The sequence below is a fragment of the Pygoscelis adeliae genome, unplaced genomic scaffold (assembly GCF_000699105.1).
Source record: "Pygoscelis adeliae isolate BGI_AS28 unplaced genomic scaffold, ASM69910v1 Scaffold353, whole genome shotgun sequence".
NCBI lineage: Eukaryota > Metazoa > Chordata > Aves > Sphenisciformes > Spheniscidae > Pygoscelis > Pygoscelis adeliae.
Window position 1 is genome coordinate 2362498 of NW_008824445.1, and position 20305 is coordinate 2382802.

The window sequence follows — 20305 nt, forward strand, 5'->3', positions numbered from 1 at the left end:
AGGAGCACATCGATGTGATGTGTTCACAGTATGACTGTGCATATCTTTTGTCCTGACTTTGCTCATGCTCATCTTTCCTGAAAATCGAGTGCTGATCTTGATTTTTAACTCAGAGCCTTTGTTCATTCTTTTGCTATTCCATTCCTGTGCCAGTGCAGCCCTGTTGATTTTGATGGGAGGAAATAGGAGACTCCGGTTCTGTCCTTAATCCCATAGAATTACAGGGAAAAAGTTGGACTGATGCTGCAGGATACCAAACCCCTCAAATTCCTTAGAGAACCGTTTGGCAATTACCAAATTTCACTCAGCAGAGGAGAACAAAAAATGACTTTTTATTTTGGAAAAGCACAAATATTTAAGAGTGCTATAATGGTCAAAAGAGCTTTTTTGTTTGAGGAGCATGAAACAGGGCTCTATTTTAATCAGAATACTTAACAAAATAACACAGACTTCCTTTCTATGGTGAAAATTAAAGCACTGAGCCATTTGGCAGCTAGGTCTTCTTGCTGACTAAAGGATTTCCCCATGCAGTATAAAAATGTTATGATACTGCACCTTTATCCATCACTGTTCTCTGTTGAATAACTTTAAATTTAGTCATTCTGTACTCTTGAGTTCAGTCTGTCTCCTGTATTGGCCTTTTTATGCCCTTTCTCCCCAAAGCGTGGTGTAGGGGAAATTCAGGGCTGGGTACCTGGAGGCTCTTGGCCGCGGTGCAAGCCACAGCTAGCTGCAGTCCTGAATCAAAATGGATTTTTCTGAATCAAAGCCCAAGCCTGGATAAGGGAGGTAGGCATACTAATTTTTACTGAATTTTACTGGGAGCTGGGTATTTAGTTATCCTCAACTGCTCTGAAAAATCTCAGACTCAGAGTCTGGCAAGAGACCATCGTTTCTCTGCCTGCGAGAGCCTGCTGGACCCACGCTGGGTTTTATTCTCCTCGTAGTCCTCTCTGGTGGACTTCGGTTTGGCTGTTAATTGGAGAACAGGACCAGTCTGCTCTTGCTGGAACAGAAAGTAGAGAACAGATGTACAAGTCTTTGGCGTATGGGCAAAAGTAGCTCCTTCGGTTTCACAGAGGATAATCTGCTGTAAATACAGCATTTAGCATTCTTGAGAAACGCTGCAAGTCTTACGCCTGAAATGAAGGCAGAAAAACCCACGCTGCTTTGTGTTACACAAACAGAGATATGAGGAAGAACTTGCAAATATCCGCTTTTCTGGTCCCCAAACTTTATTATAATTTGGAACCTCTTCACAACTTGAGTCCTTCCTCCCTGCCATGCTTCCTTCAGGCTTCATTTGAACTAGAAACTCAATGTGTGCGATTTGTAATGAGCAGATTACCTACTGTTTGATGACATCTTGCCCAGAACTACTTTAAAAGGCAACGTGGGCTTTTAAAAATACTAATTAATACCTTGGCAGAGATATTTGGAAAATTCTAAATTTTTTATGTCACCGTGAAGTTTTAAGTAAGCAGCCACCAGGCTGGGCTGGCTGTAGGAAAACGTACCTTTAATCCTGAAAAGTCCCCTTTGCAGCACTTTATTGCTGATCACTAGGAGTTGTGCAGTTAATAGAGAATGGGAATTCAAAAGCAGTTCTGCTGGAAATGGCTGATAAAGATGATTGCGCTGCAAAGCGTGACTCTCAGAGGCTTTTTTTTCTCTAAACTTGTGGTATCTGATACACTGTGGCTCGGTAAAAGAGGTCTCTGATTCAAGTTAGACTTTTCTTTCTGTAAGTAGTGATTGTGCAGCGCCATTAGGTATGGCCCCACCAAAATCGTTCTTGTGGTCTCAGTGAGCAGACTCAGCCTCCTGAACTAAACACAGATGTTAATTTGGAAAAAACATAATGTTATGTACCTAACAAAGTGCTTGACAAGCTGAAGGAAAACAGAGATTTGTATTGTTATTATTATTTAATACATAAATAAAGGCCTCACTGGACTGAAATTGAATTTCAGCAGCCTCTCTGGAGGCAATTAAAACCATTAGCTTCATCAGCCAAGGCCAGCGTTTTAATGTCTCTGAAACACTCAGGCTGCCAAAGTTAATTATTCATCCTTTTCTTAATTGGATTCAGATTGCATTTTAAAGGTGCAGCTTCAATAGGGTTGGCTGAGCCTTAATTTTTCACCCCTACCTCTCCTCCCTTCCCTCCCCCCAAGAAATGTCTCATAAGATATTGTTTCAAGCCTTCGCAGAAGGGTTTGAGAGTGGATTTCAGCCCAGGCCAGCAGCTGATCGTCCCGTGGCAGATCTCAGTCGGTTCAATAAACAGGGCAGAAAACAGACTTCACTGTAAGTAACTCCATGGTAGGAATGCTTCTTTGAGATGGAAAGCTGTCCAAAAGGGACACTCAAATATAACTTGCTCTTATGTTTGGACTTAGGGCAAAATACAATTGTCATGTCTTACACTTCCACCAGTAAACAAATAACTTTGGTTTCATAAAATGTATATACACCATACAAGCACATGCAAAAATGTCATATTCTGTGTTCTACCAGTAAGTAACACTAAAATACAAATGATAGGTATGAGATAGTCCTTAGATTGCAGGGCTCATTTTTTAAGGCTGTAAAACTTTCTTTGGTTCAAGAACTTGTCTTTTTTTGGAAGAAGATGAATTGCTTTTCATGAAGGAAATTTCAAAAGTAGTTTAGACAATGCAATTACTGCTTTTGGTGGCTAAATTGTGAAGCTGTAATTTGGTATATGGATAAACCCTTTCAGGATCAGCCATGATAAACCTTGTTTTAAGTATCTGAACTCAGCCCTTTGTCTGACGTGTTGCCTCTAAAGGCAGACACAGAGGGATATTTTGCAGTATGTAAAGAAGGAAATTTTAGATTAGTACTTCCCCAAAATGTCCCTGCCTCTGGAGAAAGCCAAAAGCACCCCCTTTGCAAAGGAGAAAATGTGCAGTCAACTGCCTGAGAGATGAATGATGAGAAAAAGGGACAGGAGTGCAAATTTCACGCAAAAGAAGGGGACATCTGGAAGGGGACACTGAGCAGAGAGAGCCCTGTGTTGCCCAGACAGGTGCTCTGATCTGACCAGTTGCAATTTTGTGTTCTGTAGCCCATTTAGCTTTTTGATGGATTGTTGTGCTGTGTTGTATATACAGTTGCTCATTAATGTTACATAAATAAGTAGGTTTTCTGTTCTAGATACAGATCAAACTATTTTTCACGTATAGCCTACTGAACAAGGCTTTCAGCCCCAGCTGACCTTTTCCAGATACTCCAGAGATGAAAAGTACCATCCCATTATAATAATATATTTCCATCTTCCTGTGCAGTTACTTTTAAATAGAGGAGTTAGATGTCACTCATTTTCTTGCTATTAACAACATCATAAAGGAAAAAAGTATATTTGGAGTCTGAACTGGTATCTTTCCAGGATCATTTCTCAGGCCATCCGCTTGCCTGTGAGTTTCCAAAATAAAAATGTTGAGCAACGTATGAACTTCTTTTATGATTGAGAACGAGGGTAAGACAATGGACTATAATACTGCAGATGGGTGTAACTGCTGAAACCGTCAGATCTTTGTCCATGCTATTAGCAACGCTTGCAAGGTAAAGGGTGTTACAGCCTAAGCTAAAAGGGTGGGCGTTTTTTATGGAGTATGAATTTTTGATTTGACTGGTTGTCAAAGCTGAAACTAAGAAACATGTCTTTTGGTGTTCGTGATTACTAACACTCATGACTGCATGAGCTCGTTTCCTAGCTTTTCAGCTTGCTGCAGAGTAAGAGAATGACCTTATAAACTCAAAGAAGCAAAGCCTTTTAGAAGAAAAGAATAATTTAATGTAGACTGGGACAAGTGTGAGAATCAGGCTCATGGGACTACTTCACAGACTGCTCAATGTTTTATTTGGTACTTTTTAGTGCTATTTTCTTTAGTAATAGCATTACAGCCTGATTAGCATTTTTGTGCTGACTACAAGATCATCCCAAATTACTGTCTTACATTCCACGTCATGCACGAAGTCTGAAAATTTTCAAAAAGAAAAGCTGAGGTAAGATGAAATCGGCTGGTATCAGAGCATTGGAATTTATAAGAAATAGTTTCTTAATTGATGATGCACAATGCTTTGGCAGTCCAGGTATTTCTAAAAAACTGCATGCTTGTTATCCCTTACAGTGTGAACATAGACACACAACATCCAGCTGTGCTGTAACAGCTGGGTTGTGAGAAGTTAGTGGAGACCTGATACTTTAAATACGAGTTCTCTTCTCTCCTGCACCGTATACCTGTATTTAGAAATGAGGCTCCACACCCTGGAAATCATTCCGGGCCTTCTTTTCACGCTGTGTCCTTCCCCCTGCAGCTCATACCACCCACAGAAAGGAGCTGGTTTCACCGGCTGGAGCCGCTGTGAACAGGGACCGCTCTCTTGCACCCCTCCAACCCCACAGTTCCGTTTGAGAACAGCTGTCGCAGGCCCCACCTTTTCCTTCATGAACAAAAAATGGTTCAAAACTACCGACAGCTTTCTGTCCCTCACGCTAGGCAAGACGAGAATGTGAACTACAGCGATGTTGGTTTTGAAATAGTTGTTACCAGGCTGATGTGGGTATTGATTTAAGAGTGTCATTCTTAAAGCATCATCACATTTTGGTTGCGTTTACCAGAGCAAGAGCAATTTCCAGTTCATAGATATGAGGACCTATGTAGGTTATTTTAGGTTTGAATGAATCTTCTACATTTTGTTGATAAGAGATTTTTTTTTTCCTTTTTTGTTTCTAAGTAATACAGGCTCCACTTGGAAGAACTTGATTCATGTCTTGTCTTGCCCTGCAGAGGTTTCTGGAGGAAGACTGAGCTAAAACCCAGAGAAAGACTGTCTCAGAGGCATGTTAGTTATGATAGGAATTAGTTAGAAAAAAGATGTTTGTGTGATCATTATCTTCTCTTGGATATATTATGGAAAAAAAAAAGGCTTTGATTTTTGCCCATTTCCACTAGATGGATCCCCTGTATCTTCTGTACTTGCATGTGATAGTAAGGCATTACCTTTCCTTTGCAGATCTTATCCGCCTTTGCCAATGCGAACACTGCGATAGACCACTGTAAATCTAAATGAGCACTGAGCAGCTTTGACCTCCGTAGGGAACATTTTCTGGCTGCAGGTGTTGGGAGTGAAAGGAGTGAAAGAAAGCCTTGAATTGCTGAGAAATACTGATTTCAGAGTGACTTGAAGCTGGAAAATCTTCCTCCGCTCCCCTCCTCCCTCTGTAGAACTGCAAGCCACCTGTAGCAAGAGAAAGGGATGTGTATTGGAGCAATCAGGAAATAAGGTCCATGTATTTTGGACATGAATATCCCTGATGAGGAAATCACTTCTAAACTGCCCAATTTACCACACAAGTTATTCCTATTTCAGGCATAATCTGTGAAGAATGGCTATACATGGCTTCTCTGGGGGATGAGGGATGATAGGAGCTCCTTTGTAGAAATTATATGGACCTTTTAAGCTGGTCCAGCACACAGAACCCTTTTGTTTCTCTAATTGATGCTATCCAAGTCAGGGAAAAGAAATGTGTCTTTGGCTGAAAGAGGGAAAATACTGAAGAGCTGCATCATATTTCCTAGGAACTGTAACACCATAGCAACAGTTGTCTTTCAAAGCTGCTGCTGCATCACTTAATAGTTCTCAGATTGCTGAGGGAGCCACACTCTATTCTGCTGTAAAACTTACTGCACGTGAGCTGATACTGTTGGCAGATAATGACAAGAAAAATGTACATATACAACACATCGGTTTTGTCTGTATTTTTTTTTTCTGATAACCACATGGCATGTTATTTCTCTGCTTCAAAAGGAATTTTAATGGGAAGTTTATTGGTAGAACTGGTTGGATTTGATAATCTCTGCTGAAATACTTTGGGGGGGAATTTTTATTGTGTGTGTGGAAAATAATAGAAAATCCCAAACTGTGAGAAATGATTATTTTTTATTAGATAGAGTTACTGTAAAAAAATTGGAAAATATATTGGTCCTTTCAGTATTTTTCAGAATAAATAAATATTTTGAATGAGTTTTCAGCTAGGAATTTATAGTGAATAGACGCTGAAATAAAACCATAGTATTTCAAGCATCAAAACTAAAACTTTTTGATTGACCACTTTTTTTTTTCCCTCAAGTGTTCAGTTTATGAAGATGTCAACTCCATCCAAATCAAGTCAGGAAAAATATTTGAAAATTCTTCCGAGATGAGAAAACTTTTTCCTGCCTAGCTCTGTTCTACTTATTATATATTAATACTGCCTGGCTCCCTTTGTTGGGTGTGGCTTTTTTGTCATTCTTTTATGAGAACTTGCATGGAAAATTAAAGTACACTTTCTGATTAATTTGGGATGAATGGTCAAAACACACTGTCCCTCCCCCATTGAATCTATCCAGGTTTTAACATAGATCCTAGCGGCGGGGACTGTGGAGTTACAGATTAAATGTTCATGAAAATTGAATTACTTCTACGAAAGGTGCCTGTAGATAGAAACAGAGGCTGAGACGAGCGGCTTGCACTCTGACTGCTCATGCTGGGTCTTTTCTGTGGTTTTCCATTCTGTAGGTGTCAGTCCAGCTCCTTCAACAGGCACTGAAAACATGATACATTAAACAAAACAAGTGGGCTATAAATGGCCCGTGATTTATGGGTTATCGTGGTTTGTCAGTTCTCACTGCTGTGAAGCACTTCTGGTATTTGCACAATGATGTAAATTATTGCAGCGTGAGAGCGCTAGCAAAGCGCCCTGCGAGCTGTGAAAGATCCCATTGCTGACATTGTTTGTGCAGCCCAGTAAACTGCCCTGATCTCAGGCTTGATGATACCGCAGCGGCAGAGAGATTAACTTATTCTGAAGAAAAACTCATTTATGAAATAAAAGAGGGAACCAAAATGCCATGGGCGTGTGGATGCCCTGGCTGCGTGGCTGAGTTAGGAGTTGGCTCTTCATTTCCCGTGTTAGAAACAGCAGTGAATGATTGTGAACATCAGCTTATATATGGGCAGATGGAGGAGGAAACGCCATGTGCAGGGGGGCCTGACCTGTGGTTCTGTAGCGTAATAAATCAATTAATAGTTTTTATTTCATTTTTTTCTTCGTGTACAGCTAACAAGAGAACACCAGGTGGCCCTCTCCTCCATCACTTACATTGGCTGCGCTCTGTCCATCTTCTGCTTGACGATCACGCTGGTCACATTTGCTATATTGTCGTGAGTAATTTTAACTTAAAAAGTGCTGCTTTCCAGGCCACTGGTTAGGATCCCTTCAGGTGCTCGGGATAGAACAAAGGCTATTAATTCTATAACCTTCCTTAATTAGGTTCTGCATGTGTATTTGTAACAGTTGGTTAGTTATTTCTGAATTACTTTCATTTCCTGAAATGGGGTGGGTTTTATATGGCAAGCTATTTCCATCCTATGAGGGATTTTTGGATTGTTTTTAAACTCTCCATGTTTTGTTATAGTTCGGGAATCTTGCAAGGAGACTGTAGGAGGGCTTGGTCTGGAGCTCAAAGCAAGTACAATCTGAGCAAGGACTGCAGGATCACCCCCTCTTCTTCCCCCTCCCCCCCAATACATCTTTGGATTGCTTGGAGTGTACAGTCAGTACTTCTTTCTGCTTTTAAACTGTCTTGTCTGTAAGGCAGTGTGTTTATGAAGGTATGCCCAGAAAGGAAGGCTCGGTCAACATTAGCTGCTTCACTTGTTTTTCATACAGCTTGTACACAATTACATCATATAACCCACATTTATTTTCAAGTATCTTGCTCTTCTCTGTTAGGCCAGTTTTCTAACGTGTTGCTTTAGTAGGATGAAGGACACTACCGGCAGTGTGAAATTCACTCCATGCCTTATGTTTAAATACTCTGGATCTCTGCAGCCTCCTGCCCGTAACACGGCAGCCCCTTCGAGGGCTCTCTGCACTGGGAAGGTTTCTGCCACGGGGCGCTTAGGGTCTTTATGCATGTTTATATTCCAGCAGTGACAACTGAGTTTGAAGCCCAGCTAGGCTTGATACAACCATTTCTGAAAAAGCTTTCGTAGAGGTTTCTGTCTAACTGAAAAATAGAAAACCTGACAAAGGGTGAAGTAACTTGTCGAAGGTTGCGCAGCAGATTGGGAGCACAGCGAGGAATGGGATTCTTGTCTCCTTTCGCACACTAAACCATGTTCTTCCTACTCAAGAGTTCAATTTTTGATTTTGGTGCCTCAGCATGTCTTTTGGACATCCTGTTAAGAGGCCAGTTTCTAGGAAAAAGGACTTGCTGAAACCCAGTAAACTGATTGCAGTGTGTGTTTGTTCCAAACCCTGTATTATTTCCAAGTCTCAAGATCTGTGTTGGTCATACTTGGATTAAGTACATAATGCGTGGCAAAATCCACTCTAAATAAGTCCAACGTCTGCCTATCTGGCATTGCGCTGTTGGCATGTTTAGGCTAAGGGGAATGATCTGCTCCGTTTTTGTCTGAGTGCAAAACTGGATGTTACAGTGTTTAGGAAGGAAAAAGGAGCAAAAGGAGATGGTATTGCTGCAGCGGGGCTGAAAACTCTGCAAGAAACTGGAGGCAAACAGAAGACTTGGAAAGAGAGCTTGGACCCAGCTGACTGTCACAAGGTTAAGCACCCCACCTACATACAGGATCATTCAAACTGCCAATTAAAAATAATTTGATTAGGTTTTCACTGGAGAGCAGGGCCTCATTAAACAGCTGAAGTGAAATTTTGCAATGTAGTGTTAGATGACCATGAGGTAAGTGGAGAGGAATCTGGCAAGTTCTTTGCTACTCTGCGTACTGGCAACAACGGCCGCTTCCCAGGAGGGCAGTCGTGATTGCCGTCTGGGTAACGATGTTCCAGTTTGCGACTACATGAAGTTGCTTATTAGAAAGCCATTGGCACCAGGCAGTGCAACCTGTCTCTTTGAATTACTTTTAGGATATCGATACTGCTTATCTTCTCCTCCTCCACTCCCTTCTAATGGAGCACTGGCTACCACAGTGCTGGAGGAGCAGGGCTGACAGCAAGCCATCGTCTGCATTGCCCGGTCTGTGTCACGCTGCTGCAGGGGACACGCACGACGTGTCACCAGCGGCTGCAAAAGTCGTCGCCATCCAGCGTGATACGACGAAAAGATGGGAGTGCGTACTGTAGTGTGGAGGAAGCACTGCCATTCGCATAGCCAAACGGTCCAGGTCTCCTGAAATGATTAAAGCTGACGGTAGGGGCTGGCAGGCAGTATGGATTGAAACAGCAAACCTGTTATCACTAGTACTGTTCTTTTTTTAGAGAGAAGAATAAAATTATGCGAAAGGCCTGAAATGTTCAGATAAATGTTTTTGTTTGTTTTCTACTTCCTATTTCTGGATGAGAACAGAAACACAAGGTCAGAAGACTCCCAGGAAAGCATGTTCTTGTCAGATTTCCAGACAGTTTATGCAAAGCCAAGAGAGATAGGTTCAAATGATGTTGTAATCAAGGTCAGATCTCTGTCAAGATAGGCACTGCCCACCCGTACAAGTAGCTGTAGTTCCTGTGCTGAAAAGCTGGTAATAGTAAAGTCCAAATTCTAACTAGAGTCTTTTCACGTTCACTTATTTCTAACACAGGCAAATACCAACAAAATAAACCCAGAAACTCTGTGGCACGGTGGGGGCTAGATGGTGCAAGGTGCAGTATGCTTTCTGTGAGGTGCAGATCTGACTTCCTTGACAGCTCAGCACCCTTCAGGATCAAGCCCTTTGTTAATATTCTGTCACAAGTCATTAGCAGAGCCAGTTAGCGTGCAAATCAGTCTTTCTGCTGCCTTCAGGACGGTAGCAGAATATGCAAGAAACCAGTTAGGTACAACTCCATCCTGGTGGAAGGAGTGCTCAGAAGACATCATGATAACCCCACCAGAACGGGTGACCAAAAGCCAATCAAAATGCTTGCTGATAAATCATAAATATATTCGTGCTTCTTGGAATACTGTTTTATTCACGTGTCTTTCTATCTTCTGCCAGGTCTGTCAGCACCATCCGCAACCAGCGCTATCATATCCACGCCAACCTGTCCTTTGCTGTCTTGGTGGCTCAGATCCTGCTTCTCACCAGCTTTCAGTTCAGCCCTGGGACGGTAAGTGCTAGAAAGAGTGATTGTGGCTTTTGTGAGGCACCTCCACGGAATGAATGCCACGTGCCACATGCGAGAAAGTGTCTTGCATGTGAGATCTCCTATTTTTAACCTGCCTTAGCCAAAAATGACATCCTACAACACTGGATACAGCCTTCTGTGCTTCCAAATAGTGTTATCGTGTATCCAGCCGTGTCTGGAAGTTTGCAAAACTGAAAGAGATATGCACCCATCAAATGGAAAAATCACCATAGTAATGGAGTGCATTTCAGTTGTGTGTTCAAAGGGCATGCCTCACTTCTGCCTGACATGGCTTATGCTTTCATCCATTCTCGGTATTGAAAACTAGGAATTCTGTATTGGAGAAAATCATATGAATTTTGTATTTAGGTAAGGTATTTGTATTTCTGTTAGGGTTTTGGGTTGTGGGGGTTTTTTTTGGCTTTTTTTTAATCGTGTATTCTCTGCTATGGTACAGTTTGCCTTTTTTTTTTCCACATTAAAAAGTCATCTTATTCTTGTTGGAAGGTAATGAGCTTCCTGACGGGGCTGTGGCAATTTCTTCTGCTTTCTTGGAGAGCAAAACAGAGACTCTTTGTTTTTTGCTCATAAGGTTGTATTTGTGTGGTGGAATACACTGTTATTCTGAACAGCAGATTTATTGATCATGATCTCTACTCTGGAAATTTAGATGATTTTTAAGTATCGTTCATGTTTATTGGACCTGAGTAATAATCAATGAGAAAGGTATAGCAACTATTGCTTAATTAATAGCAATAGTTAATATTAATATTCTGCCACCTTAATAGCCAGAGGTGGCAGAAAGCATTATCTCTAAGTATTGATGTGTAAGAGTTTAATCCGAGATCCTCGGTATCGTAAAACACGTGTATGCTTCTCTGGGCATCTAAGGCAACCACTTAAGCAAATGACGAACACCTTCATACTGCTTACGTGGTATTTAAGCTCTATGCATGTATAGGCTTTTTCTGCCTGGTCACATAGATCGGAACTTGAAATTGCAGGTTGATTTTATGGATCTGCTACTACAGGTGGGAATTCCTTATGCAGAGTACCAGGATCTAAACCATTAAAACTGGCATCTAAACCAGCTGGCTTAGGTTAAGACGAATATGCCAAGTTAACAGTATTACATACCAGTAAAACCAATTTTATTCCACTGTTGTTTTTAAAAAATGCTATTTAAAGTAACATAAGGTCTGTTGATGGAAAGTCCCATCTGCAAAAAGCAGAAACAAAACCTGATTTTAAAATAATCTTCCAGTGTGCTCTGTTTTTGTAATGGTCAAAACTTGGCTACTTTGGTGACCAGCTGTTGCTCCATGGTACTTTTGACAAGCAGTGAGCAGTTTCTATTAATGTTTTATTCTTTTTATTCTCAGTACAAGTAAATACGAGGTTTGAACACTCTTCATTTTGCCAATACAACAGCTACTTAAATTTATATTCAGCTCAAACGGGATCCCTTGAACATCTGTTAAGTTTATAAATAATGGCAATGTCTGGTTTTACATAGGCTGTTATTACCTGAGGATCTAAAAGCACTTTGTAAAATGAAGTTCATACTCTTCTGCTGTTTAACATTCAGGTAGGTCCTGAATGAGTAAGGCAACCTGCAAGGGAGAAAATGGTAGGGAACGGTTTAGAAGGAAAATCAAATGGAGACAGTGGAGAGCATCAAAAGACATAACTTGAAACTGAAGGCAATGGAAACCAGGTATTAAAATAATCCTCTCTGAGTGAGTATAGAGCTAAAACTCTGCTGAAAGGACGTAGGCTTGAGGGCAATAAAACGTTCACTCAGCCTAACAGGGTGTCTTATTCTCACAGTTTTTCCTTTTTTATCCATTCCAGATTTTCAGACAATCCAACTGAGTCACTTCAGATAACGTGTAAAAGCCTCTTTACACCTTATCAAGGCCAGCATCACCTCCAGCCTTTTAAAATACTATGAAATACTAGTTGCGTTTCCTGTTTTAAGTTGGATGTAGGTAGAGCCCGTGTTCTCCAGAGACCTGTCCCAGTGTCCACCTACATTTATAATATGCCTTGTCCACACACAGACATCTCGCTTGTTTAGGTAAGCAGATGTAGCTAAGCTTGTGAAATGCTCACATAGACTTAAGTTGCAGTTTAATAGGTGCATATTTCCATTTCTCTTAAACCTACTCAAAACTTACTTTAGTTAAGTTGAAACAGTAGCACACAGAAAGCAAGAGCTGTTTTATGCCACAGGCTTTCCAAAGTGAAACACTTCACAGAATCCTTGGATTTTTCAGCCCTATCTCCTCTGTAACAGCAGTAATTGTAGGGCACAATACTGTAAAGATCCTAAAGTTGAAAAGCATGGTGTACATACTATCTGCTACACTTTTACTTTTATTGTTTTAATCTCTTGGGATCAGGGGTGTTGCGATTCATCCTTTTATTAGTCTCATGTCCTTACCTTCTGCATGCTCTGCTCTCGCTAGCTTTGACATCAGTTTTAATACCTTTAATTGCTGCTTTAATTAGACTGCTAAATGGTAGTTTACAAAAAGAGGGAGGTGATATTTACACTAGAAGGTGTCTTTACACTAGAAGGTGTAAATTTACACTAGAAGGTGTAAATTACTTAATCTTCTGCTGCCAAAGATGGGTGTATCTAGTGCCAAACAGTTTATAAGAGCCCTGGCTTGGAAGGACAAGTGGTACCAGTTTGCCTGAGGAAATACAGCGCAACAGGGAATGGCAGCACAGAAACAGGCCGTGAGCTGGCATCGCTTTCTTGCATGGCTGCCTTTAGACTCTCCACCCTTTTCCCATCTCTGTCTCTAGGGATATTTAGTTTTTGATTCCAGATATAGCATACAGTATTCCCCTGGTAATTTCAGATCTATTATTTAATCATTTACAATTTATACTACAGTAATTTTCCTTTTGTAGAGTAGGAGTAATTTTTAACCGCAAAACTCTATTTCCATGAATAGGACTTTGATCTTTCTAATACATCCAAAAACTCTTTTTTTTTTTTTTTTTAAAGCTGATCCTTGATACCTAACATTCCAGGAAGGCAATTATTCCTGAAACCAGCATATCTTTCTTCTAGAGAAAGCAAATATCTTTGCACGCAGCATTTTCTTCCTATACTGCCGAGTCCCTAAGATAACTTTGCTATCCGCGTGCCAGTCTAATGACTTCCCTTAGACTTTCAGCAATAGATGGATTTGTTTCTTCAGAGAGGTTTGCTACTTAGTTACTTGCTCTATGCTATAGACTAGAGAGCACCATTTTTCAAACAGAATCCCAAACAGCAGTGTGCATTTAAAAATAATTAACCATCTTTAGGCTACTAAAGCCTTCCAAAGACCTGAGCATGTTTGTGGGAGAAAGTGAAGTATTATTTAGACATAGGAAAATGAAAATTGAAGTACAGTGTGTTAGGCAGCACTGTGTTTTTCCAGCACAGCTGGAAAATCTAATGTGTCTATGATTTGCAGTTCTGCACCAGTGTATTGAGCTGTTTCTCACTCAGTACTCCTGCATGGCATCGCTTCAAACACTTCCAAATAGAGAGATGAAATGAGCTACTTTTGTTTATGGTATATGTATCTGCAGAAATTCAAGATTGTGTATCAAAGCAGCATATAGATTGCAGGGAAGGACATTTTCAGAGGGTTCTGTATAATGCAGTAAGATTGCCACTTAAATTGAAAACACTATTATAAACTGAATTTAGAAAATGTATGCAAATTTACCTATCTGTTTTAAGCCTGTCCTCAGTGAACAAATGACTATTATTTTCTGAGAGGCCTTTCTGAGAGTCTGCTTTACTTTCTCAACAACTATAACGTGATAAGCCTGGCTACTGGCCGGACTGATTTTTCTATTTCCACAGACTCACAAGTAGTCAACTGTAAGAGTAACAGTAACGAGATCTGTCTTTTTACAGATATTCTACCAAAAGTAGCGTGCATCATATGATACAGCAAGGGACACCTGCTTGTTTTTAATATGTAAAGTCTCAGCTTTTCAATGCCTTTTTCAAGAAGCAATTCTGTCATTTAAGAGTATCTTCAAAGTAATAATTAAGGCACAAATATAGAAAGAGTAACAACTTTGCTATGGATTTTATGTAAAAATCTGCAACTTGGTATTATACAAAATTATATACAGACCAGCCTCCTGCTACTTCACTGTGTTTTATTTTTCTGCTGTTTTGTGATTCATATTGTTTGGCTACTCAAAAATTGGAAAGTATCTATTTGACAGAACTAGCTTGTAAGTCAGCTTTATGTTGCATTTTTATTTTTGTGGACTAATCTGGTAGAAATCAAAAGGCATTAAAATGGATTTCACAGCCTTACGATAAAATTAACTGGAAAGGGTTTTACAGTTTTTGTCAATAAGCAAATCTGGTTTAGTTATATGTCACTGAACACTGCAAAATACTAAAACACTTACAGATCTCACTTACATGAATTAAAACCAAAGTTACTGCTTTTTAATACGTGTAGTCACCGTGGATTTGCATTAGAATGTCCTTGCACTAGCACAGAACTGGCTGAGTACAAGTGGGAAGGTATGGGAAAGCTTCAATTTTCATTACACTATCAAGTCCCAACATTTTAATTTTCATTAGTGTACAAAATCCCGAACCATCAACAAAAAGAATGAAGTGCCAGCACAGGGCTATCACAGCAAAGGCAACTAATGATTAACATCTGAAGACCACTGTGGCAGCAAACTGGTTCCTACTGGTAATGCTTCCTCAGCGCACGGACTCCCCCCACCTTACTGTGGGGGACACCTTACTGTGACTTGGGCAGGTGAGGAAGGGAAACCTTGAAGGAAGAAAAAAAAAAAAAAAGTCTTCCCATTTACACGGACTGCATGCAAGCAACCCCTCTGAAATTCTGTAGGTGTCACAGGAGGGATGTTACCACTACAGAGCAGAATGACCATCGTCAGTATGCTACAAGATGCAAAACTGAGATATAGCTGGGACTCGTTCCAAGAGCGTGTTTAAAATGTGCCTTAACTGAAAGCAAACCAAACAAGGTTATCTTGTGGTAAGATCATTGGCAGTCACATCTGTTCAATTACCGTATGATGAGTGAAACCACTTGTGGTGAGACACCCTTGAAAAGCAATTAGTGGGGAAAGGAGCATGTGCTGTGCGAAGACATGAGGAGCGGGGAAGAAGAACGGATTAGGTTTTCCTGTTTCTGTAAGGTAGGCCGATAGGAGACTTGGAGAAAAATGTAAAGATCTCTTTGAGGAGCAACTTAAGGAAAAGCCAGGTCTTAAGCCCACACTGCATTTCCTGTAGCCCACAGTGGGCCATAAGCGCTGAGGTGGGTGTAAACAGGACTCGAGAGGATGTTTTTATTTCTTGCTGCATTGCCTTAGGCATGGCTTTTCTCTCTTTTGGGGCAGCATTTGTTTCACTTCAAAACATGTTATAGTTTAAATTGAAACAGATAGTCCAGTTTACACCAGGTGGGCTCACTTTTTAGATGGTGTTTTGCTGTTGCTTAAACTTTCATATTAGCTCCTATTTCCAGAACCTTGATAGCACACAGTGAATAAAGGACTATCAAGGAGTATTTGAATTGTCTGTAAACACCCTACAGAGAAGACTTTCTGTTCTTTGCCCTAATCGCTAGATGTGTTCTTGTCAAATATGATTTCATATACAGCTGGTACGTACTTCAGACTATGGGAAATTGCGAATTCAAACAGGCGGGTAACCTAGATGCCCACCATAGAGCAATTAGGACTCAAGAGCCAATGATAGCTTGCTATAATTTTTTTGAAATGTCTATATTGGTATTGCTGATGGAGGAGCATATGAGACTTTTACAGAATTTCTAACCAGGACAGACAGACACTGGAATACGATGTGATTTAATTTGTGTGTTATCCTATTTTTAATATGAAGAACAGCAAAGTAGGAAAGCCACACGGCGAAGTGTAACTAAAGAGCGGGTTCAACACGGCACCTTACTTTAAAATTTCCATCTTTCGCTCCAGCTTAACTGATCCACTGACTTTCTACCAGTTCTTCACAGAAAATGAGGCATGAACCATGCTGGTTTTTTTACCATCACAGAACAGGGTACAGGTCAATGCCTGTACCCCCACTTCTTTGACTTTCCTATATTTACTACAGGCTCAGCAACAGGATGTCGACCCTTCAGTTTTGAATTCTTAAATATTTTGTAGACTTTAGTAGGAGTACTTCTGCTACTATTATAAATAAATAATCAGTTTGGATTTCCACATCATGTCTGGCAATGTTTTTTGTTGAAACGTAAGAGGATTTGTTACTCTGAAGCTATCTGAAAATGCTGTAGAAAACTGAAATTCTCTAGTGCTTTGTTTTTCAGACTGTTTTACTCCAGTGACTTAGCATTTAGTGTGTAAATGTATACAGAAATAAAAAAAAAAAAATTGGAAAACCAATGTGACTGCATCACGAAGAAGTAATGTATTAATTTCTGTTCTTAATTTAGGTGCCTTGCAAGATCTTGGCCATTCTCCTTCATTTTTTCTTCCTGAGTGCTTTTGCATGGATGCTGGTGGAAGGATTTCATCTTTACAGTATGGTGATCAAAGTATTTGGGTCAGAAGAGAGCAAGCACTTGTATTACTACGGAATTGGATGGGGTAAGCATTTAGTAGCTGCTTGCTTTAAGTCTCCTCACTGTAGGACAAGATTATATTCAGAAGCGCATGTAAAATTGTCATCTTATGATCATAGTTTGCCTTACTGAGACTAGGTCTGTTGGATAAGAAAATGCATAATTTTTCTGACTGTAATCAGACTTTAAAATGTATTGTCCCTAAACCTAATTCCACTGTAGTGAATTCCATGACCTCGCTAGGCCAGATCAGATCCTTAATTACCAAATCAATAGCAGAAGTGTGGGAGGGAGGTCTCACTGCACTGGTATGTTTGGTTTTTGGTTCTCACTCACAATGCTGGCTTATTCTATCTGTATTCTGCAATCCATACATAAAAAATTGGCGCAGTAGCACAGGAGTATCACAAGACTTCATTAGCTGATGTTTTCTGCCTTGAAATCCTTAGACGAAAAAGGCTACACAGAACCTCAGTATTATTATTAAGAATAAAAAAGTAGTCCTATGACACAGGAATCTCACAGATAACAATTCACAGCTCTTTATATGCAGTAACGAAAGCGTAATCTGTGTGCATATTGAGGAATCGAAACTGAATATTTTGTTCCAGACTCTTCACAGCAGATGAAAGCTAGCTTGCTTTCACTGTCCTGGAAGTACAGCAAGGATGCTTGACAAACCTCCATGTTTAGAAGAAGAAGAAAACCTCATACATTGAGTCAAAAGGAGAGGTGTAAAAAGATAGCAAAATAATATCTGTATAATTACAGATAATTTCAAAATATGTTAAAACATGCATTATCTTTTCCCCCACAAATTCATTTGGAAGCTGAATGAAAACGAATTATGCCAATAATACAGACCTACTGCAGTCATAACTGGAATATTTAATACCTGTTGGCACCATCCAGATCTGGGTGATAGTAATGCTGTTCACTTACATATATATATATAATTTTTATTTTTCAACAACTGCCTACTTGTCCTTTTTTTAATAGGGCCTTTTCATTCTGTACATCATTCCTCTTTCATTTTAAAATCTCCTTCTTAGCAGTTCTGTCTAAGGGCCGTCTGATACAGTCCTCTGGTGATCTTGGTATCTGCTAGATTGAGGGGACAAACTGCAGTTTGGTTAGTCAGAAGTTTTTTCTTTGCCCTCATTGTTTCTCTGTCACAGGTTCAAGAGTATCACATACATATGTCTTTATCCTGCTTGCTTTAAGGTAGTTTTTTTTCTCTTAAGGAATGGCCAATTTGCATGCCAACAGTATCCACCTTAAAGCTTCGGTTGCTACAAACATTTTAAAGCTGTTTTGCTGAGGTTTTAGTAGAGTTGTGTAAAATATTTCCATTTCTTTTTTTTTTTTAAACCTCTACTCAAAACAGGCTAAGTGGAGTAATTAGTCTTTTTCATGCACATAGACCTGAAAGTAAGAGAACCTAGACAGGCTGAGGGTTGAAGACATTGGAGATTTGTAGATTCTAGATTCAGTGCTAAATGTAGAGAAACATGCTGGTGTTAGAAAGGTTTCTTGTGGATTTATTTAACTCATGGAATACAAATCCAAGTGGATCAAACCAAAGAAAATGTTCTCATAAGCCCTTGAGAACTCTTTCTCCTTCAGAAATATTATGTAAAAAGCCACAACAGTTAATAAAATAATAAGAACTGGCATTTAATTCAGTGGGGTATTTGCTTATAGCAGATGCTTTGATTAACTCAGTTTACAATCAATCATTAATTACCTTATAAAATAAATTAATGATTTATATGTGCTGCAATGCACCTTTACGCTTTTTTTCTGGCATTTTGTGTAAGGTTTATTTATTGTAAAATGGCGGTGATCTACAAAGTGATTTAGAAGACACAAGGATAAACATGGCATCTGACTGCGATATGACTGGTACTTAATGTTACATTTTGCCTCATTTTATTTGCAGTATGATTGCTACTACTCAATGAGTAGCAATTAGCACAATGAGTACATAGCCTATTGGTACATAACCCGATGGGATGTTAAATGTGGTTACTAAAAAGTCTCTTCAGTGGTATTTTGAGTAATGCTTTGGACGATAATCCCTCAGACCCAACAGTAGGTATTTGTCATCAAGATAGATAAACGTAGAAAATACAGGAGGCACCAGTAGTAGAAGTTTCTATATCAGTTCTTCTAGCAATGCTCATCTTGGCAAGGATTGTGTAAGAAACCCGGTGGCAAGCTCTGTTTCTTAAATATAGTAAAGGTAGTGTTGGAGGCAGATATTTTAAATATTTAAATTTTGGCAAACACGTTCCAATTATTATTCCTACAATGACTTGGAAAAAAATGTGTTTTCCGAAATCCAGTAAATCTACCGTGTTGCTGGGAAAGTAGTTTGTATTGTTTTATTTTTTCCGTATAGCTCAAAGTATTTATATTTGAATTAAATGTTGAATTTCCTTAACAATATCTGACATCACATTATTGCTGCAAGTGTGTCTGAACATCACTGAAGTAATTTAACTAGGCAACTGCATTCCAAATTGTTTATCTATTGATAAGTATCGGGGCAACCAATCACTTGGCTGGTATGTAACTCCAGTGCTCACGCAGTTGGTAATAGATGTTGCTGAATAATGATGTTTTTAGAGGGAAAACCCGCATCGCAGCGTTCACTACTTAAATGCTTAAAAGGACACCCAGGTTTGTCAGTTCCCAGCTTTCTCTTTTGTTAGCATATTGGCACTGAATATGAACAGAAATGTTTAATTAGAGATCAAGCGTCAGTGCTGCCTTCAGCAGCAGCAGTCTGTGCTCATGTTCTACGGGGTGGAGTTTGGGTTGTTCCTTCATGAACTTGATGAAAGTACAATAGAGAGAAGTTATATCTATTCCATGAAATTCCCACATCTAAATAGAAGTCTTGCAAGGCTGGGGAAAGAGGCTAAAAAGGTTTTGTCCTAAAATTATTTTGTTTGGCTCTTAAAATGAGTGTAAGTTTATACATTTTCCAGTTTCTAATAAAAATGGCCGTTTTTTTACTTTGGCTTAGCTAATTATTATAGTGACCAAAGATGGTTGAAAGAAGTTGAAGACAAGGACGTCTCATCTCATGTTAGTCAAAACAGATAGTTCATTTCTTCATTCTTTGTTTTTAATTGAAGTGTGAATGCTTTTGACTTTTGCAAACTCATAGTTGCTGGAATAATGACAAACCCCAGTCCTGAATTTAAAAACCCAGACCCAACATTCTTATTTAAGCAGAAAAACTGGGCTAGGTGCATGTCTAAAAGTTTGCAAAGTCTACATTAATGACAAATTGAAACTTGAGGCAATGAGAGGAGACGGGGACAAGGAACTCCACGCTGGGTATCACTGATCTCCTGACATCTATTGAGATTTCTGAGAGAGATTACTCCTGTAAAATGAATCCGAGAGTAATCAGAGAGACGGGATACCAAATGTGCAGAGTTGATTGAAGTTCCTGTGCATTATCTTTAGTCCCAAGGGTGCTAAAATTACCCCAAAGACCGCAGTC

General features: G+C 39.7%; 1 protein-coding gene across 1 annotated transcript in view; it reads left to right on the plus strand.

Annotated features, from left to right (window-relative positions):
• GPR133 (G protein-coupled receptor 133) overlaps positions 1-20305 on the plus strand; it is a 159651-nt gene that overhangs the window by 99658 nt on the left and 39688 nt on the right. Inside the window, exons 16-18 of the mRNA XM_009320954.1 lie at positions 7133-7236; positions 10030-10141; positions 16657-16810. Of these exons, the coding sequence (XP_009319229.1) occupies positions 7133-7236; positions 10030-10141; positions 16657-16810 (370 nt within the window). The remainder of the gene's footprint in view (positions 1-7132; positions 7237-10029; positions 10142-16656; positions 16811-20305) is intronic.